The sequence below is a fragment of the Kwoniella shivajii genome, chromosome 1 (genome assembly GCF_035658355.1).
Source record: "Kwoniella shivajii chromosome 1, complete sequence".
Classification (NCBI taxonomy): domain Eukaryota; kingdom Fungi; phylum Basidiomycota; class Tremellomycetes; order Tremellales; family Cryptococcaceae; genus Kwoniella; species Kwoniella shivajii.
In genome coordinates, this window is record NC_085908.1 from 1,073,385 (window position 1) to 1,100,927 (window position 27,543).

At 43.0% G+C, this 27,543-nt stretch overlaps 12 protein-coding genes across 12 annotated transcripts; 7 read left to right on the forward strand and 5 right to left on the reverse strand.

Annotated features, from left to right (window-relative positions):
* Window positions 1-88: 88 nt before the first annotated feature.
* Window positions 89-1,461, forward strand: IL334_000403 (uncharacterized protein; the record flags this gene model as incomplete). Its single annotated transcript, XM_062932187.1, has 8 exons — window positions 89-158; window positions 268-352; window positions 442-500; window positions 588-655; window positions 718-830; window positions 1,009-1,105; window positions 1,217-1,318; window positions 1,393-1,461. The coding sequence occupies 8 exons, from the start codon at window positions 89-91 to the stop codon at window positions 1,459-1,461; spliced, it is 663 nt and encodes a 220-aa protein (XP_062788238.1).
* A 431-nt stretch (window positions 1,462-1,892) lies between these two features.
* IL334_000404 (uncharacterized protein) lies at window positions 1,893-3,323 on the reverse strand (the record flags this gene model as incomplete). Its single annotated transcript, XM_062932188.1, has 5 exons — window positions 1,893-2,795; window positions 2,848-2,899; window positions 2,956-3,091; window positions 3,162-3,237; window positions 3,291-3,323. 5 exons carry the CDS (start codon window positions 3,321-3,323, stop codon window positions 1,893-1,895), a joined length of 1,200 nt encoding a protein of 399 aa, XP_062788239.1.
* Window positions 3,324-3,358: 35 nt separating this feature from the next.
* On the reverse strand, window positions 3,359-4,862 carry IL334_000405 (uncharacterized protein; the record flags this gene model as incomplete). Its single annotated transcript, XM_062932189.1, has 7 exons — window positions 3,359-3,426; window positions 3,486-3,615; window positions 3,690-3,776; window positions 3,838-3,910; window positions 3,963-4,165; window positions 4,342-4,616; window positions 4,727-4,862. 7 exons carry the CDS (start codon window positions 4,860-4,862, stop codon window positions 3,359-3,361), a joined length of 972 nt encoding a protein of 323 aa, XP_062788240.1.
* A 421-nt stretch (window positions 4,863-5,283) lies between these two features.
* Window positions 5,284-7,155, forward strand: IL334_000406 (uncharacterized protein; the record flags this gene model as incomplete). The annotated part of the gene is made up of 4 exons (XM_062932190.1): window positions 5,284-5,562; window positions 5,637-6,606; window positions 6,664-6,762; window positions 6,821-7,155. The coding sequence occupies 4 exons, from the start codon at window positions 5,284-5,286 to the stop codon at window positions 7,153-7,155; spliced, it is 1,683 nt and encodes a 560-aa protein (XP_062788241.1).
* A 331-nt stretch (window positions 7,156-7,486) lies between these two features.
* IL334_000407 (uncharacterized protein) lies at window positions 7,487-9,847 on the reverse strand (the record flags this gene model as incomplete). The annotated part of the gene is made up of 13 exons (XM_062932191.1): window positions 7,487-7,593; window positions 7,651-7,733; window positions 7,787-8,068; window positions 8,207-8,362; window positions 8,418-8,438; window positions 8,488-8,556; window positions 8,637-8,676; window positions 8,733-8,769; window positions 8,924-8,981; window positions 9,214-9,530; window positions 9,583-9,604; window positions 9,660-9,735; window positions 9,799-9,847. The coding sequence occupies 13 exons, from the start codon at window positions 9,845-9,847 to the stop codon at window positions 7,487-7,489; spliced, it is 1,317 nt and encodes a 438-aa protein (XP_062788242.1).
* A 674-nt stretch (window positions 9,848-10,521) lies between these two features.
* Window positions 10,522-12,758, forward strand: IL334_000408 (uncharacterized protein; the record flags this gene model as incomplete). Its single annotated transcript, XM_062932192.1, has 8 exons — window positions 10,522-10,846; window positions 10,907-10,996; window positions 11,040-11,080; window positions 11,129-11,298; window positions 11,351-12,013; window positions 12,075-12,115; window positions 12,176-12,511; window positions 12,565-12,758. 8 exons carry the CDS (start codon window positions 10,522-10,524, stop codon window positions 12,756-12,758), a joined length of 1,860 nt encoding a protein of 619 aa, XP_062788243.1.
* Window positions 12,759-15,944: 3,186 nt separating this feature from the next.
* Window positions 15,945-18,020, forward strand: IL334_000409 (uncharacterized protein; the record flags this gene model as incomplete). The annotated part of the gene is made up of 8 exons (XM_062932193.1): window positions 15,945-16,076; window positions 16,162-16,342; window positions 16,421-16,501; window positions 16,557-16,618; window positions 16,697-17,035; window positions 17,114-17,382; window positions 17,520-17,715; window positions 17,778-18,020. 8 exons carry the CDS (start codon window positions 15,945-15,947, stop codon window positions 18,018-18,020), a joined length of 1,503 nt encoding a protein of 500 aa, XP_062788244.1.
* Window positions 18,021-18,385: 365 nt separating this feature from the next.
* Window positions 18,386-20,580, forward strand: IL334_000410 (uncharacterized protein; the record flags this gene model as incomplete). Its single annotated transcript, XM_062932194.1, has 7 exons — window positions 18,386-19,087; window positions 19,164-19,465; window positions 19,541-19,672; window positions 19,743-19,919; window positions 19,982-20,226; window positions 20,295-20,392; window positions 20,449-20,580. The coding sequence occupies 7 exons, from the start codon at window positions 18,386-18,388 to the stop codon at window positions 20,578-20,580; spliced, it is 1,788 nt and encodes a 595-aa protein (XP_062788245.1).
* Window positions 20,581-20,813: 233 nt separating this feature from the next.
* On the reverse strand, window positions 20,814-21,984 carry IL334_000411 (uncharacterized protein; the record flags this gene model as incomplete). The annotated part of the gene is made up of 6 exons (XM_062932195.1): window positions 20,814-20,915; window positions 20,974-21,245; window positions 21,320-21,454; window positions 21,532-21,667; window positions 21,724-21,825; window positions 21,892-21,984. 6 exons carry the CDS (start codon window positions 21,982-21,984, stop codon window positions 20,814-20,816), a joined length of 840 nt encoding a protein of 279 aa, XP_062788246.1.
* Window positions 21,985-22,197: 213 nt separating this feature from the next.
* IL334_000412 (uncharacterized protein) lies at window positions 22,198-23,299 on the forward strand (the record flags this gene model as incomplete). The annotated part of the gene is made up of 5 exons (XM_062932196.1): window positions 22,198-22,326; window positions 22,384-22,493; window positions 22,558-22,679; window positions 22,737-22,871; window positions 22,935-23,299. The coding sequence occupies 5 exons, from the start codon at window positions 22,198-22,200 to the stop codon at window positions 23,297-23,299; spliced, it is 861 nt and encodes a 286-aa protein (XP_062788247.1).
* Window positions 23,300-23,437: 138 nt separating this feature from the next.
* Window positions 23,438-24,891, reverse strand: IL334_000413 (uncharacterized protein; the record flags this gene model as incomplete). The annotated part of the gene is made up of 6 exons (XM_062932197.1): window positions 23,438-23,630; window positions 23,731-23,903; window positions 23,982-24,122; window positions 24,196-24,404; window positions 24,465-24,749; window positions 24,804-24,891. The coding sequence occupies 6 exons, from the start codon at window positions 24,889-24,891 to the stop codon at window positions 23,438-23,440; spliced, it is 1,089 nt and encodes a 362-aa protein (XP_062788248.1).
* Window positions 24,892-25,173: 282 nt separating this feature from the next.
* Window positions 25,174-27,335, forward strand: IL334_000414 (uncharacterized protein; the record flags this gene model as incomplete). Its single annotated transcript, XM_062932198.1, has 6 exons — window positions 25,174-25,470; window positions 25,539-25,643; window positions 25,701-25,969; window positions 26,032-26,202; window positions 26,262-26,951; window positions 27,011-27,335. The coding sequence occupies 6 exons, from the start codon at window positions 25,174-25,176 to the stop codon at window positions 27,333-27,335; spliced, it is 1,857 nt and encodes a 618-aa protein (XP_062788249.1).
* Between the last annotated feature and the right edge of the window lie 208 nt (window positions 27,336-27,543).

A 27,543-nucleotide genomic window follows, 5' to 3' on the forward strand; every position in this document is an offset into this window, starting at 1 on the left:
AAAGATCGATACATCCCCTCGTAAGAGACAATTTCAGAATGCACATTCTGTTAATTTCCTTACTCACATAGTTTTTATGCTCAATGGAATGTCATTGCCCACGCCATACATAGCTCATCTTACAGAAGATGATTACGAGCATGTATATGAGCCTGCAGGTTAGTAGCTACTTGTTTCTTCTAAGATCGCTCTGGCGAGAATAAATTGTTCCGAAATACAAACAAAGCTGATGTGCGTTTTTGTTTTTGCATTTTCGTGGAAATGTAGAAGATTCATTCATCCTTCTCGATGCGTTAGAGCTCGATGCGGATTTATTGACAAGCAAGAAGCCTACAATATGTGTGGAGATAGGGTAAATCTTCCTGATTAATTCAGTCTACCGATATCTTGAGGGCGTAGTATTGACATGTCCATATTGCTCATGATAAAATCTCCAAATAGTTCAGGATCCGGGATCGCTTCTACATTTTTATCTAATCTCTTGGGAACAGATAACAGCTGTGAGGTGTACATTTCTGATCCAATCCTCGTTCGTTTGTATTTTCATAAATGCTGATTGTTTGTCATCTGAATACACATGTCAAAAGTGATCATTTCCACCGACATAAACGTCCATGCTTGTCAAGCTACTATAAGGACAGGTGAAGCCAATAACGTGAGTCTTCAGATACACGTAATAAACAGGATCCGAAGACTAATCATCACTTTGTATTTTAGACTACGCTGAATCCGATACTATGTAATTTATTATCACCCATTCAGAATCGATTAGAACGTCAAATCGATATATTGTTATTTAATCCACCATATGTACCTACAGATTTGGATGAGTGAGTTTTTCGTATCTTTCGACCTTTTTTTTCTTTCATCTCTCCCATTCAGAATTCCACAAATTTTCTTTTATGCTGCTTGACCTGGCTTCAAACCCTATGGTGCAAATCACGCTCATAATGAACACGAGAAAGTATGATAGAAATACTGATTTCCCTTTTGTGCTATTCGTTATAGATTGATCCAAACTCAAATTGGAAAAGATATAGGAGGTTCATGGGCAGGTGGAAATGATGGAATGATAGTAACGAATATCGTCTTAGACCGACTACCCGTGAGTGAACGAGCGAGCAATTCAACTTTCGATCACCCACATACATTCTGCAAGGAACTATGAATACGGTAACCGAATCAAAAAGAGCAAAGTTTGATCTCATTTGTGCAGGACTTGCTATCAACCAATGGAATAATGTATTTGGTCACTGTTATACAGAATAAACCATTGCAAATTATCAAGAATATGGAATCAAAAGGTCTGATATGTAAAGTGAGTCATTTCCCCATTTTGATTGAATTTCGAGAACGACAAGTCTCACGTATATCTTCATCGTGCTATCATAGGAAATCATCAAACGGAGAGCAGGTCGTGAATTGTTATCCGTTCTTCGAATATCTCGAAACACGATATGAAATTCAATCAAAAGTCATTTCATACGAAAAATAATATATAACATGTATAATGCATGATCGTTACAGAAAAGACATGTAACTTTAAGGATATCTACTTTTCACTTCTCGCTCTGAGACTGTCAACAATGCTATTATGACTGAATAGTCTGTTTTGGGATAACTACAATCCACCTTTCCATCTGTTATTTTGCGTTCACACAGTTGATATCCCTTCCAATTGTTATGTTGGTTTTAGTCTTGAATATAGAAACACAGATAACTTCGTTTCACTCGGTTAACAATGGCTTGCGTTACCAATCACATTCTGACATATACAGTTCTCAATATCGTTCTAATACCCAAGTCCCCGTATGCTATCCGTGTCAGTGATCCGCCAATTCTTACTTCTCCGTTCATGCGTCCTTCGATCTGCATTTCATGCTTTATCCTTCTCAAGCCAACCTCATTGATTTTCTAACTCTTGTTGACCTCGTAGATTGTCTAGTAGGCAATGATTTATCTATTGATACAGGTTTGGATGAGACCTCCACAGCAGCGTCTAGGACATTTTCATCTTTATTTTGAGGTCCAGATTGAGGTATAGGTTTTGGTAGAGGTTTGGAGCTTATTGGTGGCGGAGACAAACTTCCCGAACTGAACAGGTCATCATCATTCTTTCTTTTTGATATAGTATTAACATCAATGTTTACATTGACATCACCTCCATTGGTCGGTTGATCGGGCCGTTTCATATTCGGTGTTATGGGTGTCAGTAAGCCTACATTTATATCACCATTATCTCCATCTTTTTTTTTTTTAGTATCCAGATCTACTAATAAAGCTGAAGAAGGCGGTGAGATAGGTTCAGATGATATTGGAATTTCGCTGGATATCCGTTCCGATTTATATTCTTGCTTGATCATTCTCTGATTAAGTGGTGTATTCAAATGCAAATTACCCATAGGTTGACTGAAACTTTCCTCTGAAGGATATTCTCCTAATGATTCATAGTTTGTTCCAGACGCAGTCATAGGTCTACTCCATCTTCCCAAATCATCATTTGTGTTATCGCCGTACAGATCTGCACCGTTTGAAGGTGGATAGTCTTCATCGAACGATTCAATTGACCAAACGGAATCACCGCCTAGTATATGCTGTGATTGAGGTTGAGATGCGGTTATTTGTGAAGATGGGCCAGACAACCATTCATGATCCAACGCTTGGGCCATCGTCGTTCTTGCTCTAGGATCTTTCGCCAGCAGCCCCGAAATGAAGTCAATCGCCACTTGGCTGATCCCTAGTCGATGTAGGAGCTCTTCATCTGCCGGTTGAGTGAAACGAGCTTTTATACGTTGCTATATACAAACTCAGCCAGGTGTTCATTCCAAGCCAAAAGATATAACTCACCTCTACAGGGATCTCTCCGTCTTCATCGAAGGGTAATGCCTTTGTCATCATACTATCGAGTCATGTAATTAGTATCATGATGATTCGGCTCGAGGTTGATTTACTTACCTATATACGATGATCCCGACAGACCATGAATCAACCACATTCTCATATCCAGGTTGCTGCTTATCTTGCATTACCACCTCTGGAGCGAGATATTGAGGTGTACCAACCATAGATACGAGCATGGTCTGGTTATGTACTGCAAACAAGAGCTTCATGTAAGTATCTCGAAGACATCTGAAAGTATCAAGAAATGAAAGAGAGCTTACCCATCTTTGCCAAACCAAAATCGGCAATTTTCACTGTTACCGGTGCATCCGCAGTTTCGCGAGTGAGCAAGATGTTCTGAAACGATGATCAGTCAAGCGTAACGAAGGGATCAGACAGTGATAGCTCACTTCAGGTTTCAGATCTCGATGTGTGACACCCATAGAATGCTAAATACGTCAGCGTCATGTCATCTTGGTTATAGACTCACCGTATATGCCATGGCTCGACATATCTGCACGGTCAGATCAGCAGCGAGATCTTCAGCTAAGAGCGTAGCAGATATTATTAGCATGGAAAACAAGGATTGAGTATGAGCAACTCACGCAATCCACCTCCTGTTTCACTTTTATAATTCATTATATAATCCAACAAATCACCTCCATCAATATATTCAAGGACTAAACATATATGTTGTGGGTCTTCATAGTATTCAAGTAAGCGACATATGTTCTCCTTTATCACCGCATGATAAAATCAGCTTGCAAATTACCCTCAAAAGATATTGATATACTCCATCGTAAACTTACGTGCTCCAGTTGTCGTGAGATGTCAATTTCACGTTGAAATAATGCAAGAGTCTTATCATTACCGGCAAATCGATGTTTTATGATTTGCTACCATATGCACAGTCTTGGTGAGCTATGCACATAGAGCCATTTTTAGGGAATAGCTCACCTTGATAGCTCTGAGGGCACCAGTTTCTACATCAACAGCTTTTCTGACTTCTGCAAAAGTTCCTTTTCCGAGTCTGCAAGTGGACTGTGAGTGTTTGCAAGGAATGGCTGTAAAACTTTACGCACCTGCCCAAGACCTGGTACCTTTCGTAGACAGCTCCAACCATATCAAGGTCCTTACTTCCTTGTCCCAATTTTGCACCTTTTGATCCAACTGATCTGTAAATGTACCGTACATCATGATTGTCAAGACTACCTGAGTGACCCAGTGATATCTCGTCACCATGCCGTAGTAGACGTCGAGTGTTGGATACTTTTGCTCCATTCACCTGAGGGGGAAGTAATCCTGAGTCGGTAAAAGATTAAACGAAACGGGAGTTGAGGAAGTGGGGTAGGCAAAAGAAGAGGACGAACTGAATACGGAGAGGGAAGCGGAGAGTAGATGAGGGATGATAGGCGAGGAAGAAAGTCATTGAGTATAGAAAGCATCAAGTACCAAACTCACAAATGTACCATTTGAACTTTTGAGATCTTCTATCCAAACTTCCGGTTCCGCTTCACCATCTTTCCAAGCTTGTATAGTTGCAGAAGATGAACCTGAATTATTCGGACCTTGCATACCTAATGTTATCCTACAATGAATATTTGATATTCTTTTCTCTGGTAATATAACATCGTTATTCGATAATTGTCTTGGACCCCTTCCCATTTGAACGAATGATTTTGACCATGGTATTTTCAATATATCCCTTTCTGAATGTGTAGGTATAAATACCGCCCCTATATGGTATCGAATTGTATAACTCAGTATCAGCCGCCTATTCTTCTTGGATGAACTTGGAAGTGGAAGTGGAAGTGGAAGTGGGAGTGAGAAGGAGTTCGAAGCTTACAGTACTTTCTTCGTGGTTCCACTTGGCTTTCTGCAAACTGACTATTTTGCGTTTGACTGAAATAAGGCTGTGACAATTGAGTTGGCTCAAATGTATAATCACCATACTGTTGTGACTGTGATTGTGGTTGTGACATGTTTACCAGATCTATCACTTCACGTCTCAGACAGCCCAGTACTGGGAGCCGATTCTTTGGGGTAATCGAAAAGATAATCAGAACAAGATCAAGTTGAATGAAGGAATGAGAATATTATGAACTTATATATCTTGTCCATCCTATCTATCTTTTTTGGTATATCTTTCCCTTGAGTAATTAAGGCACAACGCGTCCCACATAGCTGAGTCCCACGTGTCGGATGCTCACCCGTGTATGAGTCTAAAGTGGGGTGTACTGTTATAGTTTCAGTTGAGAGGTGGGAACTATATATATTTCACCGTTGATCTGAACCCCATCTCTTTGTAGATATCTATACCAACTCAAAGAACAAAGATACATACATAAACATACATCGCCAGTCATACGACAGTAGCACCAACAAGATTGGATCAAGGGCAAGATGGCTGATACCACTTCTACAATCAACGAGACCGAGGGTCAACCTTCACTTGCTCCAGTACAACCTGCTTCTCCCACCGGAACGATTCACGCAGAAGTATCATCTACATCAACCGATAATAATGATGGTGTCGAATCCACGACTCCCACTCCTTCAAACGCACCTACACGCACTGTCCAACAGTCATTGCAATCCAGTATAAATAGGAACAACTTTTCAGAAGAAGTAGGCCAAGTCATGGGAACGTTGAATAGCTGGTGGGGAGGTGTGAAGAAACAGGTAAAGTCTTATCATCACAAAACACGAGTATAAATGCTGCAGAAATATGCTGATCGCTGTTGATGGATGAACAGTCTGCTTCAGCTTTGACTACTCTCAAAGCCGATTTGGACAAAACCGTCTCACATGCTCAAGCGGATTTAGAATATCTCCGTACGGCTAATATCGAAGTGGTCAGAAAAGATCCAGCTGAATATGAAGCTGAACAAGAAGCTGAAAAAGTAAAGAAAGCAGCTGCTAGAGCATTACAAGAAGAAGAACTTAAGAAAAAGGAAAAAGGAAAAGGAAAAGGAAAACAAGTGGAAACTATCGATACAAGTGGTGATAATACAAGTACTTCTACTACCACTGGTACTGGTACTGGTACTGCTACGGCTACGAATATATTGAACAAATTATCATCATCAACTTCACAGCTTCAGCATTCATTACAAAACACATTACAATCAACTCTGGCTGCAGCTTCTTCGAATCCAGCATTATCAAATCCTACCGCGTTACGTCAACAATTAGCTGAAAATTTAAGATTATCTTCCGCAAAAGAGAATCTACAATTATCAATGAAACAAGCTGAAAAACTAGCTGAAGAATACCTCAAGAAATCCGATCAATTATTGAAAGATGCTGAAAAATGGGTAGAAGATGCTGTAAAGGTTATACCTCCTGATGGATCAGATCATCAAGATAGACATATGGTTAGTATGGGTTGGGATGGAAGTGATTTTTATTCTTTTTCAACTTCTTCTCCTACAACGAATCAATCTTCAACCATTTCTCAATCGAATAATGACGTTTTGTTTGATTCTGATGGAGGGAAATCGAAACCTATCTCGACATTGGCTTTGGCTGGATCAAGAAAAGACGCTCTCCTAAGACGTCTAAGAGAGGATAAAGATTTGTTGATGGTCGACCCAGAAGGTGAAGGTGAAACGGAAGAAAGGAAACAAGAGTTCAAACAATGGATAGAAGTTCATTTCGAATCTCAAAAGAAAGAATTAAGGGAAAAAGAAGAAGGTAATGTTGGTAGCATCAGAATGGCTTTAGGTATGTTCAGAATGCAGACCTCTGGGCAATCCAGTCTTTACTTACATGTCTTGATAGTACCAGAACAACTCACCGACGATCAATTCTGGCAACGATACTTGTTCCACAAATATATGATTGAAGCTGAAGAAAGGAAGAGAAAAGCGTTACTCCAAGGTAAGTCCATTACTGCTGAAACGTTTGACTTCTGCTGAATGCGTTTTGTTGTCGCCAGCTACAACACAAGAAGAAGAAACAGATGATTTCAACTGGGACGATGAACCTGAATCTCCTTCTGCTCCGGTGATACCCGTTCCTATCGCAGCTGAGACCACTACAAGTGAAGTAACGCCAAAAGTGGAGAATGATGGTAGATTACCTTCTACAATTCCCAAATCAGTGACTTCCGCTTCAACAAGTCCACGTGATTCAGAGGAAAGTTACGATGTTGTTAGTGATCAGGGTGTAAAGAAACCAATTTCTCTCACATCTACGACTACAAATGCAGCTGCACCTCCCGCTGTACCTACATCAAAGGACGACGACGATGAGGATTCAGACTGGGAATAGAATAGCAGCTGAATAGACAGTGAGAATCGGGATAAATTGTAAAACTATTCTTGAGTATTGTTGTTGTATAGACTTGTATATCTATTTCTTTCCTTTCTTTTCTTCTGATCCAAATGCAGGTTACATGTATTTCACTTGATCTCTTTGTTTACTATTCCCATAGTAAGTAACGCTCATGTAATGATGCACAAAATTACCACTGGATCCTACGGTATAGCACGAGGTTGCAGATAAATGATGCATTTATTTTTATAATATATTATATACAACCGTTGAAGGTTGCCTTCGTGCTTCAGGCCTGAAGGGACACGTATATTTTGACGCTAAATCATTACAAACCTGTGTGACCGTCGGGAGGTCCAGAGTAATGTTTTCGACCATGAATGATGTACCAAATACATGAGAGGGAAGCGAATCCCACAAAAACGACAGCGGCATCTGAGCAACTCTATTAGATTGCTATTCTCATTATGCGAGCATGACAGATCCACTCACAGTTCATGTTTTCTTGGGTGACTGGCAAGTAAGATGGGAAGGATAGAATTGGAATAGCCAATAAAAACCATGCGATAGATACACTGAGAGAGTGTCGTCAGCTGACAAGTATATCTTGAACGACAACGAGACTCACCAATTGCAGAAGAAACCAAATTTCCCTTTGTAGTATTTAGCTCCGGTGATCAATTTTCGTCCTCTCAGGAAAGACACCAAGATAGGAACGAAACATGCTCCTCCTAAACTGAGAACCGATACCCCTAAGAAAGCATTGAAAGCTGCAGTTGAACCAAAGTAGATACAAGCAAGAGCACATTGAATGATGGACTGCAGAAGGAAACCGTTCAATGGCATCTCGAGCCGTTTTGATGTTTTACCAAAGAAGCCTCGACCGGGAATACCGCCATCACGAGCAAACCTACGCTAGTCAGCACCGCATTGTTCTATATTGTACTCACGCCCAAACGCATCGAGAAGTCGCTTGCGAGCAAGCCAATCCACAAGAAAGACCGATTATGAGGACTGTGTCGTTAGCATAATTCGATGATTTGTTAACTTACTCAAGAAGAACAACCCGAACGCAGCTGCGTGAGTTCCTGTCGCCTCCAAGAAGATCTCAGGCAAGGGCTGGCCAGTAGGACTGGCAAGAATGGTCTCGAGATCTCCAAGAGTGAACATGATACTAAGAAGGAAGATCAAACCGAGAGTACCGCTGAATAACACTTTAGCTGAAAGTTCGTCTAAAGCGACTACTAGGCGGAACTCACTTCACGACGACTCCCCAAACCCTGTATCCATGTCAGCTTCGACCGAATGTGCAGCGAGAGGTGATCTTACATCGCCCTTGGAATGGTAGTCTCAGGCTTGATAGCTTCTTCAGCCATCGCAGGCAACATGCCAGTGGCACTGAAGGTGTACGCTCCTTGAGTAAGACCGAGGACCCATTGCTAACGTCGTCAGTTCCCGTACAGCCATGATCGACTCACCATTCCTCGTGGCCATCCAGCACCCATGTCGACGAATTCGCTGGGGGACGGTCAGTACTGTGATCTCTTGCTGATCTGTTGAAACCATGTACTTACGTGAAGACGTAAGAAGCGGATCGTCTGCCTGCGTCGGCTTTTACAGGAAGGGTAATGAGTGTTGCTAGAACACTGAGAACTTTGTGAGCAAAGTGGGAACATCTTCGAAATCGAGAGGCACTCACGCCGATAAGATGACAACGATTGTAAACATCTAAAATGTCAGCTTTGTCACACGGAAGCAGACGTACATCAACATAGTGCAAGAAATGCTGTCCGAGAATGGCGATAATACCCAGCACGATGATGCTGCAGGGTTGGGAATCAGCATTTATCTGGGGATGTAAAATATCACTCACGTCGCGAAAGCAGTCAACACAGTGTGATAAGGTAACGGTGTATAATCAGGATAAAAAACTGGAACAAATACCTTAGTATGTTATTCGTAGAGATAAGGAAGGAGACTTACGAATGACCGAGGACAAGATGAGTTGAGCAGTGCTGTGATGTCAGCTTGGACCATTTTATATACTAGACTTACGCAAAATTGACCGCTAGAGTAACAGTGATGTTACCAACGACTGATAACCATCCCACGATCCATGATACCAAAGGTTTCAGTTTGGTAGGGGATAACATGTAAGACCAGTAATATACACCACCGGATACGGGATATTGAGAAGCGATTTCTCCGAGGGATACTGCGACACAAACATAGATACAAGACATGATGATGAAATCCCAAATAGCAACCATAGCACCGCCATTACCGAGTGTGTAAAAGAACGTGGTTGATAAGCCATAAGGAATTGAACTGAGGACAATTGTCATCATCCACATGTTGAAGAATGTTTTGGTCTGTAATGAAGGTGAGCGAAAGAACCAATTGTAAAACTGGCACTATACTGACTCTGGGTAACTCTTGAGCGTATCTGTGCGAATGGTCAGTCTCACTCTTTACACATGGTAAGCAAAAAGATAACTCACCCTAATTCTCTTAATACCATATCATCCTCATATCCTCCTTCAGTACCCGGCAACTCGCCATGACCAGCAAAACCATCTGTGAAATTGCAAAGCGTAAGCTTCAAGACCAGCTAGCTCAGTTCCAAGTGAAAATCCATACTTTTCTTGTCATCAGCAGCAGCAGCTATTGACGCGTTGTTATAGTTCATTGTTGAAGCTGAGGTCGTCTTTTTCTGTGATGCAATATCACTTTTGATATACACAGATAGCGGAATGCAAAGAGGGGAAGGAAACACAAACACAAAAACAAAAACAAAACCGAAAACAGATTAAAAAAAAGAGTTCTCTAATTATGATTAGTTGTTATCGCTCGCGTGCTGTTCAAAAAAAGGAAAAAAAAACCAAAGGAAGGAAAAACAGGGCTCGTGCACAGGTGCACAGGTGCACATGGTTTCTAAACGGGAGCGCTTAAGTGGGCAAAATATATAGATGAACAGATATCCCGCAAAAAAGATAGTCAGGCACCATAATCCAAGCATGATGTAATTGAAACACGTTGTTCGAAATCATCTGGTTCCTGAGAACAGATATCTCGGACTACTCCGACGCCAGATTCCCCCCTCACCATCCGGAGCGATTGAAGCAAGTCATTCGGGAATTTCATGCTAGCGTCAACATTTCATCGAACGTGCTACTCATCCTCTCAAATCTATTCCGCACGTTCGCAGTAAGCATGCTTTTCCATCTGCCAATCAAGACGCTGTCAATACACACAAATGTCTTGGCAGATGAACTCAGCTATCCTATAAAAGGCTACATCGCTACATGGCATGCATGGCGGTGTCTCATCCCCTAAAGTCCAAAGTTGAACGAACGAGACGTGATGATTCTCTCACTGCTGATTCTGCCTCTCCTTGCCGGGATCGCTCAAGCCTCACCTGAGGAGCTTGAGCAGAATCTGGCTTACAGATCACCTTATGTGTCTCATCCGGCATTAGGTATCGATACAAGACAGGTCTACAAGCGACACCTCGAAGCTTCTGCTGAAGTCCGAAGCGATCTCAAGAAAAGGCAAGAACAAACCGACATCCCCAGCGGAGAAGATAGTGAATACCCTCAACCAGGATACGGCCTAGGCGTCACTGATTGGAGTAACTCCAATTACATTTATGCTGGAGATCTAAACTTTACCCATAGCGTTGCTTCCGGTAAGCAGCCGTTCGGTTCCGTTCAGTTTCGTCTGGGCCTCATGCTGACGATTATCTCAGGTGACCCTTATGATTACTCTGTAATCCTTTGGACTCGAGCTTATCCAGCTTCCACTTATCGAGTCGACATTCCTCAGTGTGAGGTACAAAGTGTACTCAGGAGAGAACGCACAAGGTGATATCGTATCTGAAGGATGGTCTCTCACCGGCGCTGATGTCGATTGGACCGTCAAGGTTAGTCCCCTTTCTCGAAGGTGAACTCAGCTTACGTCCGTATGATAGGTTGAGGCAACTGGCCTTTCAGCTAGCACTTTGTACTCGTACCAGTTCGAAAACTGTGCTAAACCTGACAACAAAAGTCCTATTGGAAAAACTAGAACTGCACCTGGCAAGATGGCCACTGACGTACCTACCCAACGATTCGCCATTTACTCTTGCTCCAACTACCCCAAGTGAGTCGATCCCTCCACTGTCAGCAACCATTGGATCTGACATGATTTACAGTGGTTTCTTCTCCGCATATTCTGGACCGGTTGTACATGAAGATGCGGATTATGTTGTTCATCTTGGTGATTACATTTACGAATCTGGTACAGGTGGAGCTGCTATTGGTCGTGTTCCTTCAAAAGGTGCCGAATTAGCCAGTCTAGACGACTATCGAAGAAGGTATGATGAACACAGGACCGATGTTGATCTTTTATCAATGCATCAAAATATCCCTATCATAGCGATATGGGATGATCATGAAACTGCAAATAACGATTGGAAAGCTGGTTCTTCCGATTCAAACGATTCTATTTCAACTGGAGGATGTGCTTATTCCAATGGAACTGTTTGTTTCTCAGATAGGGCTATGCATGCCAAGAGAGCCTATTTCGAATGGCTACCCATTAGACAGGTCGATTTAGGAGATCAAGCTAGGATTTGGAGAGATTTCAGATTCGGTGATTTACTTGATATCTACGCTTTAGATACAAGAAAATATGATCGTGATATCACAGATCTAAGCTATAACACTGATTACGTAGCCACTCTGGCTCAAGATCTGGATAGCTCGCGAAGTATGGTTGGTCCTCAACAAGAAAAATGGATAGAAGATGGTTTGAAAGCTAGTCAAGATAGAGGTACCGTTTGGAAACTCATTTGGAATCAGGTTATTCTTGGAAGGTAAGTTACGAGTAGATCATGAGATGGCTAAACCTTTCAGTATCGATCATCGATGGACCAGCCAAACCCCTGATCAGGCAACATTCACCATCAATTACGATGGTGAGTATCCGAAGATCCCTATCTAAGGCTATGAAATGAGTACTGAATACTTCATCGTAGCTTGGGATGGATACCAGGGAAACCGACAACGATTGCTCCAACACATCTACGATCAATCCATTGACAATGTAGCAGTCTTTACTGGTGACACGCATGCCACCTGGTTATTCGAGAACAATATCCAAGCTACCCTTCAGGGATCCGATGACATTACTACTTTAGCAGCGAGTGAAGCGACTACCTATGATCATCAACGGGGAACTGTGGTCGAGTTCGGAGGAACCGCCGTCTCGTCAAGCGGGTGGGGTAATAGCTGGGGAAGTTACGAGAACAGTACCGTAGCAGCAAAGAGGATGGTAGAAAACAATCCTACTCTCTTGTATTCCAAAGGTTACCGTGAGTATTTCAAAGACTTCGCGAGCTGATCGGAGCTGACCCCAAAAAATCAGACCGAGGTTACATGACCGTTAGTGTTAACTACACCCATCTCGAAACCTACTGGTATAGTTATCCAGGAAATCAACAAGCCCGTGTACCGAACAACCGAACTTTGGCCATGCGAGCTACTATGGAAGCGGGTATGAATCATGTCCAACGACCTTTGATGACGCCAACTTTTGGTGCTATCAAACCGGGATTTTGAAATAACCTCTCAAAGTCCGAAAGGGACTAAAACGAAACGCTAGAGTAATCAATAGCGCAACTGTATGTTTGAAAGTAATTATAATGCCAATGCGATTCAGTGAATATACATCGAAAAGGACAGCAGTAAGTTGCGGAAAGAGCAGCAATCCAGCAGCTCTGACTCTGGCCGAATCAACCCAGCTATTATCTTCGTATAGCTTGATCCGAGTACGCCATGATCGCGAGGTTTCGCTTGAGGATACACGTATGTGTTTTCTAAAAACGAAACAATGTGTATACATTTATGTGTCTACGTATGTGTCTTCAACGGTAGGTGGCCGTTCAGCCCCCGAACTACTGTAAAGCGAATTGTCATGACAACTCTCACTACTATAATTAACCGGAACGGCTACAACAAAAATAATAAACTATAATTTATAGCAATGTCCACCTAATCCCAAGAAATACTGTACACTACGCAGAAGAGGATATCCTAGGATACCGTAAGCCTCATTGTCATCAATCGCACTACTGGAAAACTACTGTCATATCTCTACATCCCATTTCTGTCAACGATAGACCATCGGGACACTCGTACTGACACACTCCCTTGACACAAGATACCGATGCCAAAGGGTCAAAAGTCGTACAGTCGACACCTTCCCCTGTACTAGTACAGCCGCCACAAGAATATAAATCGGAAGCAGTGTTGACGCACTCATATCGTCCGTATGTGTGGGGAATCGGACAAGCTTCTTGTGCTATCTCGCATTGCTTGACTGATCTCTTCCTCTTTCGAGCGTTCGATGGTTGAGGAGTTGGAGCGATGCATTCTGACTGATCCTCATTTGGAACCGTATTGTCGGAGCAGGACAAGCACTGGTCGGAAGGGGGGCTATCGGAAACCATACCGGAGGGACAAGTCATCTGACAGCCGTTATTGCTGTAACTTCCTGCAGATATAGCTTGACAACTGGTCGATCCTGAACCTGAACTGCTAACGGTATCATCTGGACAAGATTGGCATTGGGTCGATCCTGAGCTGGGAGCAAACATCCCGCACTTTTGTACACCCAAACTATCAGTACAGGTGACTGAGATGACTGTACAGTGTGTCGATTGAACTCACGGGACATGCGGTGCAGGTTGTGGAATAAAGGTTATTATTGTAGGTGCCTGCGGGGCAGTCTTGACAGGTTGTAGCGCCTGGGGGAATGTATTGACCACGTTGACAAGCTTGACATGTAGTTGAGCCAGACACAGAAGCGGAACCAGCTGGGCAAGCATAACAACCGGAACCCGCATTCGAAATATAACCAGCAGGACATGCTGTACAGCTGGCTTGATCACTAGTCCGACCCGTTCCAGCCGGGCAAAAGGTGCACTGGCTTGCTCCAGGATTGGAAAACTGATTCTGTTGGACAAAAGGAAATTTTGTCAATCACCACATGATCACAAGGATCTGAAGTGACAGCACTCACATTACTACAACTATAGCATGTTGCACCATTGCCGTCGGAGAATGTATTCTATGGATCGATGCGCAGATCCGTTCAGTCACCACATCTTCGATGTCTGGGACGGCTGTACTCACAGCAGGACAATTTTGACACCCTGATCCCGCAGTTGGGGCATATGTTCCAGCAGGGCACCGAGTACATTGAGTGGCAGCTGTCGATGATCCGGTCCCAACAGGACAATTTTGGCACGATGAGCTTCCTTCAGTGCTGAAGGTGTTCTAGTATGTCCATCAAATTAAGCAGTCATCAGCTTTTTTAACAATCGATAATCGGGTTATCCAGAAATCAATCTCGGCAAAATGCTCACCGCTGGACATGAATAACAGGCATAAGTATAGCCGCCCGGTGTATAGTAGCCAGCCGGACATGGTGCGCATACATCAGCACCAGTGATACATCGGGAGCCCGAGTCACAAGGATCACCACACAGGAATTGTGATAAAACTGGCCGGGAAAGTAGCGCAGCAGCGACGAAGAAAGCGGTGTACTTGACCATATTGACTTAAAATTGTTCGTTCATATATCTTTCAGAGAAAGACCTGTTCAGTGAATGTCCTCGTCTTTTATACCATTATTTCAATATCAAACATTTGGAAAATGCAGAAATGAACACAACCAAAACATGCCCTTGCAGTTTCTGGATCCTGTTATTTTCCGTTCCTAGTCTTGGCTACCGTAAAAAAGAGGCGGAGGGCATTGAAGTCCCATAAACATCAATTCTTTGAATGCCGTTAAAAGTTGCACGTGACTATTGCATGCCTTGCGAGGTAGGTCCAGATTGAATGCTGTATACCAACCCTGACGGAGTCACCGTGCCTGAACAAATAGAGGTGACATGCCTGGGAGTACGTACACCCAGGAGGGAATCGGTGGGTATGCCATCCAACATGACAACTCGGGCAGACCAATCCGCATGTCCGGTGTAATTGTAGCCATCGGGACAGGAACTGGAATATTATGCCGAAATCATCAGCAAATTTGGCGAGGACCTCTATTATTCGGTAGCCAAAACGCCTGATGTGGGCGTCCACAAACCACAGGCATTGAGTGATACACATCACATCCAAGCGTTGAAGGAAAAGTGAAATCGATCGGTAAACGTTCTCCTGCTATTTCACTCTGGGACGACTTGTATTTGTCTTAGGTAATTAGCGGGAGTGCATTCAGAAAAGGCAATTGAAAACGAAAGGGTAAATTTTACTTCACGAGCGAGAGGTACCAAATAGGATATAGGAGGAGTAGTATGCTGACGGATAACATCACGCAAACGGAATTCTGGAGTTCACTCCGCCTGCATATAGAATTGTTGGTCATTGGGAAACAGATAGATCATTTTGAGGAGCCTGCTGTTCATCTACTCCGCGAGGGCCAGTGCATGGGCTGTTTACTCTACACTCACCGCCTGTGACCCTCTTTCCTGCTACAGACCGTTCATGGCACATGAAGTAGCTTGTCTCTCTATTAAATGGAAATGACTACTGCGATACCACTCACTCTCACGAAAGCGCAACAAACAGACGACTACTACTTAACATCGGTACGATGCCACGTGGCTGAGTCAAGATCTTCTAACCTCCACTTTTCATGTTGATTGTTTTTCCTTGGTCGACTTTTCAACTTTTCATAACTTCGACTTTCTCGCCTCACGATGTCTTGATGTTTTTTCCCATTTGTAAGTGATTGGAATGACCTCCTTTATCTCTGATGAATTTCTGGCCTGGTTCAAGAAGGCAGGAGGGTGGTACAATGAGAAACTGCTCGATCTTAAGCCATTCCCTGGAATGGGGTATGGTGCAGTAGCTATAGATGTTATACCTGTATGTATCTTTTCTCATCCAAGTGTAGTGCTCGAAAACACAAAGAAACAAGCTCAGAACTGATGATCGTTGTATTGGTTCTTAGGAGGATACAACGCTATTTCATATTCCTGATACGTTGATCTTATCGCCCTATACTTCTGACTTATCCAAGCTTCTTTCAGAAGCAGAATGGGAAACACTGTCCCATGGTTGGTGTAGATTGATAATGGTTATGATGTATGAGACCGAGAGGGGTGACCAAAGTCGTTGGTCCGGCTATCTATGTATGTACCGGCTTTATAATCGGATTTTTATCTTGATAGTATCGCTATTTGATGTTGTACTAATCATCTGGAGGGCAGCCAATATGCCAGAGGAATTTGACACGCCTATGATGTGGAACGATGAAGAGAGATCAGAATTGGAAGGTACTGATATTGAGGGTTAGTCTTCGTGTAATCCTTTATCTGCCCAACTGATTTTTACCCTCGATTGTAGATAGAATAGGTAAAGAAGATGCCGAGGAGGAGTATAAGAGCTATCTATTACCAGTCATCCAGGTGAGTGAATAAGAAAACATGGCATTAGAACATGTGACGTTTGCTATTGGCTTACTTCAGTGACTGATACGGTTACAGGCGCATCCGGAATTATTTCCCCCATCTTCGTCGTCACATACATTAGCATCATTCCATCTGCAAGGTTCACGTATACTTTCAAGATCATTCACAGTACCTTCTTCCCGTTTCTCAGATGACATCTCTCCTCCAAAGGATGATTCGAGTGATTTCAGTGATGACGAAGACGAGCAAGACGAAGTTGCGGTGATGATTCCATTCGCAGATATGTTAAATGCTGCATTCGAAAAGGATAACGCTCATTTGTATACCGATGAGGAGCTGGATATTGAAGGTTACACCTGGGAAAAAGGATTCACAATGAAATCTACAAAAACAATTGATGGAAATGACCAAATTGTATGTTTTGTTCTTTCTTCCTGTATATCGAACCTTGAATCACATAATGAAAGCTTACGCCTACGGCGTATGGAATAGTATAACACTTACTCGTCACCGCCTAACTCAGAACTGTTGAGGAAATACGGTCACGTAGACATCCTTCCTCTTTCTACGGAATTATTGGATCTGCTGAGCGAGGAAGAGATAAGAGGTTGGCCATTTGGTAATCCTGCGGATGAGGTTCTGCTCGAGGGAACTCTGATAGTAGACGCAGTTGAAAAAGTACTGGGCGGAAAAGCAGATGATAAATGGAGAAAATCAAATGCGAAGAGAGTTGATTGGTGGTTAGAAGAAGGACAAGAAGAGTAAGTTCTCGAATAACCACCTAATCTTTTCGATACACTCATTTCTCGTCTTGTTGATCCGATGAAATCTGCATTCGTCGAGATGACACTTCAACTCTGTGATCAAGGCGTACAATCGCTAAACTCCGCCTCTCTAGCATGTTCCCGTTATCCTTTTCACCGCAGTTCGACGACGATCTCATAGCTTTCATCAGACTCTTACTGTACGATCATGAATGGTTAAGAGCCAAGAAAAAGGGCAAATTGCCCACAACAGTCCTCGACAATGATGTTGCTTCGGTCATTGTAGAAGCCCTGAGCAGAAGAAAATCGAGGTATACAGGGGATATTAATGTAAGCACCCTTCCCAGAAAAGAGAAAAATCGAGTTGTGTAGCGATTCTAACAAACCTACAGTCTGACGTAGAGATGATCGCTTCCGTGTCAGTGGAGCACATCCCTAAACCTTCTGCGCCTACTGCTGTCGTTTCGGCTGATAACATTGCCGCCAACTCGCCAAGTGTGGATGCTAAGACTCTGCGTAAATGTTATGCCGCAATTGTAAGATTAGGAGAAAAGAGGATATTACACTCGGCACTTCGTATAGCGCAGAGTCACCTCCCACAGAAACGTAAAGCAGATGCGGACCTATCACGTTAGAAGCTCATCGTATGTTATGCAACCTTTGATACGTACAACGAAAATGCGAAGCAACTTGTTATCGACTTGCGAATACACATTTGACGAGTTGAGCATAGAATCTGAGACTTTTTACCCGAGATGATAGATAGGCGATCGCCTTTCTCCGATGACCATTCACGTATAAGTCTGATTACCGTCATCACATGTAAGTCTACTGAACGGCATTCCCGTTAAATCAGACTGGATTCCTTATCCCATATGACATTTATCAGTGACATCCACTGCATTATACGCGATATAGTCATACTTGTCGCTATGATGTGTATTCCTCGTTGACCTGTACAATATCCATCTTCCTGTCCTTTGTCTCTTAGATCGCGAGAATGACCTCGTCATCGCATCTTTATGGGCGATCGTCATTCTTTGTTCGACCCATGCGCATCTCCACCACCAATAGCCGGTCGAGCTCCCCAAGGATAACGATTCATATATTCAGACAAGCATCCAGCAAAGCTCACCGACCCTCACCTTATAAGTTTCCAAGTTTGTGTGCTCTCCGCTTTGGAGCCTTCGGCGCCATTTTCGTTTCAGCGGTTCTTGGCTTAGGTGTATCAGATTCAACGACGACACATACAGAAGATGTGAAGGATGAAGAGACCAAATCCGCCCTTCAAAGAACATCAACTTTGCCTTTATTACGATCGTATCTAGTATGGACGTTACTTGGTATACCTTTGCTTGTCAATAATTCACCTTCAATACTAGACATCCTCTTGCATTCCAGTATACCAGGTATATCATTCATCACTGAGACTGTTGTCCGATCGACCTTTTTCGCTCAATTCATTCCTGGTGAAACAGCTAAGGAATGTGCACCAATATTGGAAAATCTTAGAACAAGGAATATCGGTACTGCATTAAACTATTCAGCGGAAGCTGATACTGTGGAGAATACTGATTTGACGAAATTGGAAGAAGACAGGTTTAGAGAGATAGAAAGAGCTTTGAATTTACAAGGTGATTTAGAAGAAAGAATGTCTCAACAAGGATGGGGTAAAGGAAGTTCAGCTTTTGCATTGAAAGTGGTAAGTCTATCTTCCATATATATCTTCATAGATCGGATTATGGGATACACCAGGCTTACCCGTATGAGTTGATTAGACTGGATTGATAGATCCCGACGTGGTCGAGAGAGCTTCTACAACGTTACATCGAATTCGATCTCTACACAATCAAGGTGCAGAGCTAAATGTTCCGTTCCCTGGATGTCCATCTGATGCAGATGGGTTGGTTTTGATACCAGATTCCCGGTCTTGTTTAACAGAAGCCAAAAGATATCCGAAGATGGTGAAGAAGATGGAAGTTACTGAGTCAGAATCGGGAATAAAATCATCTGACATTGAAAAGTTGAAACTGCTATGGGATCGATTGGATTATTTGACCGATCTGGCCCAAAGGAATGGGTGTGTCATTCTCACGCTGTACAAACCACATATAGGTTATCCATATACGATCAACTAATTTTCGTTGTTTTGCAGGATTCGCTTGATCTTGGATGCCGAGGAGACATATTACCAACCAGCCATAGATGGATATGCACGTCTGCTCTGTATGAAATATAATAGGCCTCGGGATTCCCAGGATAAAGCATGGACCGGTCCAGTCATATAGTTAGTGATCGTTCAAATCTCCAAATATCACAGCTAGCTTGGGATTGATCACGATACTTTACGAGAACAGTAATTCCTACCAGTGTTATCTCATCCGTCAACCTGAATTCCTAGCAGCCTCTATACAGCATGCCGAAGATAATGGATACAGCATAGGGTTAAAGGTAGTTCGAGGAGGCTATATCGTTAAAGAACAAGCGGAATGGAAAGCTTCTGGTAAAACAAGCAAGGGCCCGATCTGGGCTGAGTAAGTGAAATCCCTTATCGGCGATTCGCTTCTCGCTGACTTGGTACCAACGTGTTCAATAGTAAATCTAAAACAGATGAGTGCTATAACAAATCTGTCAATATTACTCTGGAGACTTTGAAGACTCAATTGGCTAGTAGAGATCCTCAAAAAGCTTTGAGCGTTATTTTTGGGACACATAATACCGATTCTTTAAGTGAAATATTCGACGTTTTAGAAAGAAAGGAATTGGCGTCGAGATCCTCCGCTGGTAAATTGAAATTGAATAAGGATGTTTCAGGTAAAGTTGGTATCGCACAGTTGTATGGTAAGTCAGATTTATATCTGCCTACGCCTCAATGGATCCTGCCGTATGACCAAATATGGCTTCTATAGGTATGCGAGAAGATCTATCGGAAAAGATACATGCCACCTTTGAAGAAAGTAAAGTGCCTATCTCAATGATTTTCATAGCATACGGTAGGCTTAGAGAGGTGAGTCGTCTTATCCGGTTGGTCCCAATTGCATTGCTAACGTGAGAAAAATATAGGTCCTGCCTTTCCTTGGAAGAAGAGCTATAGAGAACAAATCTCTGATGAGCGGCGGAGGTGGAGCTGCAGCTGAGAGGCGAAGAGTAGGATCGGAAATTCGAAGACGGCTGACATTCGGTATTTTGGAGTAGTGGTTTGGATTAGGGGACCTTAGTCATTGGATATATTAGCAGTCCATGGTAACATGGACAATTATGGCGTGTATGCTAGTCAAGAAATACACATTTACAGTAGATCTGGGAAAGGATAGCGATATTTCGAATAACATGTTGTTTTAATCTGAATGCCTGGAACAATGTTTGTCACTAGTTGTACATTCCAATATACGATATGATATAAAGCCATTTGGCTACATTTGATATTTTCATATTACAGTTGCACCTCCAGTCAACTTATCTTGACGAGCGAAATAAGGCATGGCCATGAGCCAAGCGTGATGTTCAGACCCACTGTTATCGAATGTGAACTGGCAGGTGTGCAAATCAGCAACTAACACAAACTTCTAGGGGTTTGAGCGAACACACCTGAACTTCTTGTTCTCCAACTCGAACTAATTCTCCTCCTCTTCCTTTAATTGCTGCTTCAGCGAGAAGCTGAATTCGGCACAAACTTTCCATTCTGATGTAATAGCTAATGGGGCATTCTATGCTTGCTCCAACAAGTAATATACCCCTGTTCTCCATCACGAATCCTTTGCCATCGCTTAAACAGTCCGAAACTGCCTTGGGGTTCGTCAAGGCATTTTGACCCGCAGAGAAAGGCATTCGATGAAATCGCTTGTAGAAAGTACAGGAATCTAAGGAGAATGAAGGCATGCGTTAAACGCAACTTATCAGAAGATATGTTTGAATGACATGGACGCATAGTTACCTTGTAAAATCATTTCTAGTGGTCGATCCTGCATGGCAAAAGATCGAGCATGAGGTGTGTGTCCATGTATAATAGCTCCTACATCAGGTCTAGCCCGGTAAATCGCTCGATGGATAGCGACCGAATTTATGTCATCTATATCATGATATCAAACAAGCACGTTTAGCTGATTAGCCTTATAAGTTTCCTGTACGGCAGTAATGGAAACTCACATCCCCATTCCTGGTCATTTGACACTACTCCACCAGTCTCGATACTAACTTGAATCAAATCTGAAGATTTCATAGCTGCCAGTGCTTTACCAGCTGGTAGGACCCAAATCGTAGAATGATCTAAAGGATCTCGGGACTAGATAGCGATACAAATGAGTAATTGCATGACGTCAATCAGTCATTTCCACTCACTGATAACTGCATGGAGCAACCAATCCCCCATCCTTGAGCAGCTACGACACGACATGCCATCGCAAGTCGTCCTCTCCGATATATCTTCTCCTGTTCTACATCCTAATTCAATAGGAGTCAATCACAGGACATTGATCTGGAGATTTTCTGGGAACCATGGATGCTCACGGTGAATGTGGGCGGAGCAGCTCTTCTGAACTTCCGAATCTTTGGTTGACCATCATTAACATAATCGGGATTCTCCTCAACTTTCATAGTCATTCCTGATGATGGCTGAAGCCTTCGATGGAACGATAATCACGTCTCGAAGTAATCTAGTTAATGACTAAATCGGTCTCCACGGACCGAAATGACAATTCTCGCTTAATACGGATATGACCGAAACCTCATAAATAGCGTTACTTCCATCCAAAGACAGACTGAAGATTGCGTATTGCTTCTTCTTGAACGATCTTCCCTCAGATCACGCACACAATGGCGTCGACGAGTACTCAGACCACAGCTTCGACCTCCACTGCGTCCCGGTTGCACCTTAGAGGCGGAGCTGTCGGTCCTAGATCAAAGAAGTATGTCCGCCCAACATTCTCGTCAAAAGAAGAAGAAGTGCGTTAAACTGTTTTTGGTAACCTCTATCGATTGGCTGATACCGAAATCACATAGCGCAAATATCAAAAGGAACGATTGGCTGCAGCGTTTCGATTGTTTTCAAAATTAGGCTTCGATGAAGGTGTTGCAGGTCATATCACGATACGAGATGCTATAAATCCCAAGTCAGTGTACTCCCGGTTCGTATAGAACTGTCAAACCACCTGACACTCTTATCTGTGATTATAGCGCTTTCTGGGTAAATCCATATGGAGTCGCCTTTGACCTCTTGACGGTATCTGACTTGCTTCTGATTGATCATGATGGCAACATACTAGAAGGTACCGGCAGGTCTGGTGATGGACAAATATGTAAGATCATTTCCTAGCGTTCAATCGGTCGATCTAATCTTTTAATCTGTGATTTAGACAATGCGGCCGGATTTGCGATACATGGAGCAATTCACAAACTGAGACCGGACATACACGCTGCTGCACACAGTCATACCACTTTCGGACGTGCATTCAGTGTCTTAGGTCGTAATATAGACATTGCGTCACATGGTAAGTGATCCTTTAGCCTTCCGTTTCACCAGAAAAGTACGATTAATGGTCGACATTCTCTAGATGCCGCCCAATTCACTGATACTGTACGTTTGTATGGTAATTTCGGCGGTATCGTACTTGACGATGAGGAGGGAAGAAGAATATGTGAAGCCTTAGGACCTAATGGGAAAGGTGTTATCCTCCAAAATCACGGTATTCTATCAGCTGCTCAAAGTGTTGATGCAGCTGTGGCTTATTTCGTTCGCCTGGAGCAATTATGCGAATCCCAATTGATGTCAGATGCCCTGGGACATCCTACAAATGTCAATCAAGAGGATATAGCGGCCGTCTTTGCAACATATGGAGGGGAGGATGAAGCTTATTTCCAAGCTCAAGAGATGTTTGAATGGATTGATCATGAAACAGGCGGTGATTATAAGCTATAAAGCGATGATCACCGTTTCTTGATGATCACATAGCTCAGCTCCCGGATTCAGAATGGTCACTTTCGATTGGACACTTCACTATTGCATGGTTGTAAATGTGAAAATGCAATACATGATTTGTCGATATATGCTCGCTTTTTATATAGAACCAGCAGCTCTAAATAACGTGATTGCTTTATCGTCCCCTGCTACGGCGAATTGCTTTCCAGCTGCAAAGGTGTCAGTTGCAGTAGGTTGCCAAGCGAAACCCCAGATTTCAGAATTTCCAGTTGAAGTCGACACGCATGAACGTTGTCCTACATCCCAAAGTTTGATCATACTATCTGCGCCTCTGCAAATTTGGATATGATCTTGGGGTAAGCATATAGCCTAAATTCAATAAATGGTGGGTGAAAAGGCAGGAGAAGGAGATGATGGGAATTTTAACTTACCCACTTCCCAGTAATTTGCCATCGGGACTGGCATCAACTTTCAACACCCAACTTTGGTGTCCTTGCATCATAGCAACTGCTCCTTCACCTTTACCAACACCGTCTCCAGATTTGGATCCTGCTCGGACATCGTACAATACAATCAAGTGATCGTCCGATCCTGAATACAGCCACTGAATGAATTGTTTAATCAGCAATTTTAGACAAGTCTCTACCAAGAAAAAAACACTCCTCTGTTGGCAAAAACTCACTTGAGAATCCGGCGACCAAGTAATTGTTCTGACAGCCTTGTTATGTGAAGTATATGTAGCAACTACACTTTGAGTCTCGGTATCTAATACTATTACTTGACCTTGTTCTGTCGCCAAAGCAAGTGATTGACCGTCTGGCGACTGCATTAATTTACCATCAGTCAACTGTTCTTTTCACTATAGTAGTGAGCAAGTGATTCGCGAGGGAACTCACAAATTGTAGATCCATACCAAATTTTCCTTTACCAGTATCGATGACTTTTCCTGCACCTCCTAAAACTCCTCTTCCGCTACCACTACTTTCACCGTTCCCATTGACTTCCGCTATGGATTCGATTGATCGTATAGCGAGCTTCGAAGATCGACCTGACCATGCCCAACATTTCTCCTCCGGGTGAATCGCTGAAGTGAATGCTGGCAATTCTGGAAGTTCAACCAAGATCAGCGCTTTGCGTTCATCATGCGCAAGGCAATTTAACACACCTTTTTCTCCTTCTCCAGCTTTTTCTCTACCAGTTTCAACCTTTCCAAGTACAGTCCCTTGTTCCACATCTATCAAAACCACACTGCCATCTAAGCTAGTTGCTAAAGCTTTCTTTCCATCTTTAGTTGTGGATAAAGAGCTTATGGCTAAAGGATGCGAGGACAAGTCGTATATAGGTTTGGAGAGTTCACTGGGATCCCAGACTCGAAGATGGCCATCGGCTGATCCTGATACAAGCTTGTTGGACGATGTCCATGATAATGCCCAGATTGAATCAGGTAATACTGAGCATATAGTCAGCGAGATATGAGGAGAACGGAAGGAACAGGTGAACTCACATGGAGTGGATTCTTGTTGCAGATACGACAGCGACTGAGGGGTAAGTGAGTAAGCCGGATGTATGTTTCGACGGAGCGCACTCACCATATTGGTCGGACCCAGAAGTGGCAACAGTCAGAGTGTGATATATGTAAAGATGCAAAGAAAGAGGAAGGAAATATGTTAACTATTTTATCATTTAGTTAATTTGTTGGGTGATCACGATGATCTCGGATGATCGTTGATTTTCCCGCCGGGTTATTATCTCTGTGACCGAAACGTCATTTACAAGGAACATGCTTGGATCTGTTCTCATATTTCTTTCTTCCTTTTCCATTTATACTGTATCTCCCTCGTTAGTTCTCAAAGCAAGCTCGACCTGGTGGCTTCATGGTCCCGCTATCATTCCTCTTCCCACTCATAGTACGAACGCTTATCACGCTTCCATTTCCCCAGACGTATTTTCAACCAGATGAGTTTTATCAAGCCTTAGAACCGGCTCATCATTATGTGTTTGGGTACGGTTATCTGACATGGGAATGGAGAGATTTACCATATGCTCCCAGTGGATTATGGTGGGAGAGTCATATTGTTGGAGGTAGAATGAGAAGTTGGATATGGCCAAGTATCTTCGTGGGGGTATACAAGGTATTACAATGGCTAAAAGTGGATAAAACGGAATTGATTGTAGGTTCGTTCCTTTGTCATATCATTCGGACAAATGCTAATTCCAGCTGGTTTGAACTCATTGGCAGGTCATAGCTCCAAGATTAGTCGGAATAGTTGTAGCGGCTTTGACTGATTATTATACCTATAAACTGGCGTCGAAAGTCTTGGGTCCTGGAGCTTCCGCTCCAGCTGTAAGTCTCCTAAGTCCTCTTACATCTGTGATCACCGGACTGAGCCTGGATATATAGTTGTTCCTTTCTCTTACATCACTTTTCAATGCTCACTTATTGCCAAGAGCATTGTCGACTTCACCCGAATCCCTGCTCACTACAATGGCATTATGTTATTTTCCATTACCTGCATTTTCAAAGGTCACTGTTGCCGCCTCTGACAGTCTGGTACCGGCAGGTGAGAAGAAGAATACTGGAGAAGGCTGTGACACCCCTATGTCTAAGCCTTCTTTGAAGATGAGCTATATAGCGATGGATAGGATTCCTCCTCACTTCACACAGGTATCGTAAGTGAAAGGTTGTCATTCTTTTCCAGCACAGCGAGAATGTACGCTAAACGGTCTTGCAGATGTTCGGATAACTTGCCACTTTCAATCGCACTCGCCACGGTAGCGTTATGTATAAGACCTACGACTGGTCCTCTCTGGACGTATCTCGGATTTGATCTTATAGGTAGAATCTGGAAGTGTTCTGGCGCGTCAGCGAGTCTAAAGGTTATGATAATCGCTGCGCTCAGTCTGTAAGTTCATCCCCATCGCGAATTACACTCGATCCGTTAAACTGAAGAGGTCTCTATAGCACAATGACCTTTGCCACATGTACTCTCCTCGATTATACCTACACCGGTCGACTGTATTTCCCCGCAATAACCTTCATTCATCACAACATAGTTCAAAATGTTTCTGCGTTTTACGGTTCTACCAATCACTTCTACCATCTCACACAATCACTACCTATCTTACTTTTCCCCCTGTGGTATTGGTGGTTGCGAGGCTTCGTCTCGTGTCTTGTTCCCTCAACACTACTTGCGTCCGGATTAGTTGAAATGGATCGACCGGAACCACTTCGATTATTGGCCAGAGCAGTCACCTTCTCCATAGCGGTTTTATCTCTCTCACCCCATTCAGAATGGAGATTCCTTCATCCATTCCTCCCATCTTTACTGCTGTTTGCTATCCCTTCATTGACCTCAAAATATGTCCCGTCGGTATTAGGATGTTACCGATTTATCCATTCGTTAAGACAATACACTCGAATTCCTAAAATGCCATTCTATCTCGTCCTCTTCGCTCCGATTGTGCCTTTCGTGTATCTGAACACGTTCCACGGAAGCGCTCAAGTCGAAGTCATGAACGTATTGCGACGAGGGAGATTAGGCAGCGTACAATCCCTGGTGGTCCTTGCGCCCTGCCATTCCGTACCATGGCAAAGCTCGCTACACTCACCAGATCTGGGTGGATGGTTCTTGACATGTGAACCACCTATAGGGTACGCATATCTATGTTCGACTTTGATCAAACTATTCAGGCTGACTTATTTGCTTACAGAGTGAACTCTGATTCTCACAGAACTCAACAAAGCTTCTTCTATCAGTCGCCTATTACCTACCTTACAGAGGTCTTCCCATACCCTCCAGCTCAACTCCGAGATATAGCGAATATCACTGCCAGCCCGATTAAGCCATCTCATCTTATCCTTTTCGGGGAGCTTCTAGATAGATCCGAAGTGATTTCAGGCAAGCGCATCTCAGTTCAGGATGAATTGACCAATTTAGGTTACAAACAAATATGGTATGGATGGAATGGGTTCGATATGCTGCAAGATGAAGATGAAAGGAGAGGTGGACTCACAGTGTGGAGGTTAATTACGTAACTATGCTCGTTGACAGTAGGTTAATGCCACTTTGTAATGTATCCAAATAGAAATGATAATCCCGGTAAACGCCGAAACTGCTGTCCTGTATCCCAAGTTTTCGTTTATGTTTTCTGTTGCTTTTTTGAGTGTTGGACTCCTTTCCTATTCTCTTCATCTCACTAAAACTTATAACCTTTTCTTCCCCTAAAATAATCAGTGGACGAAG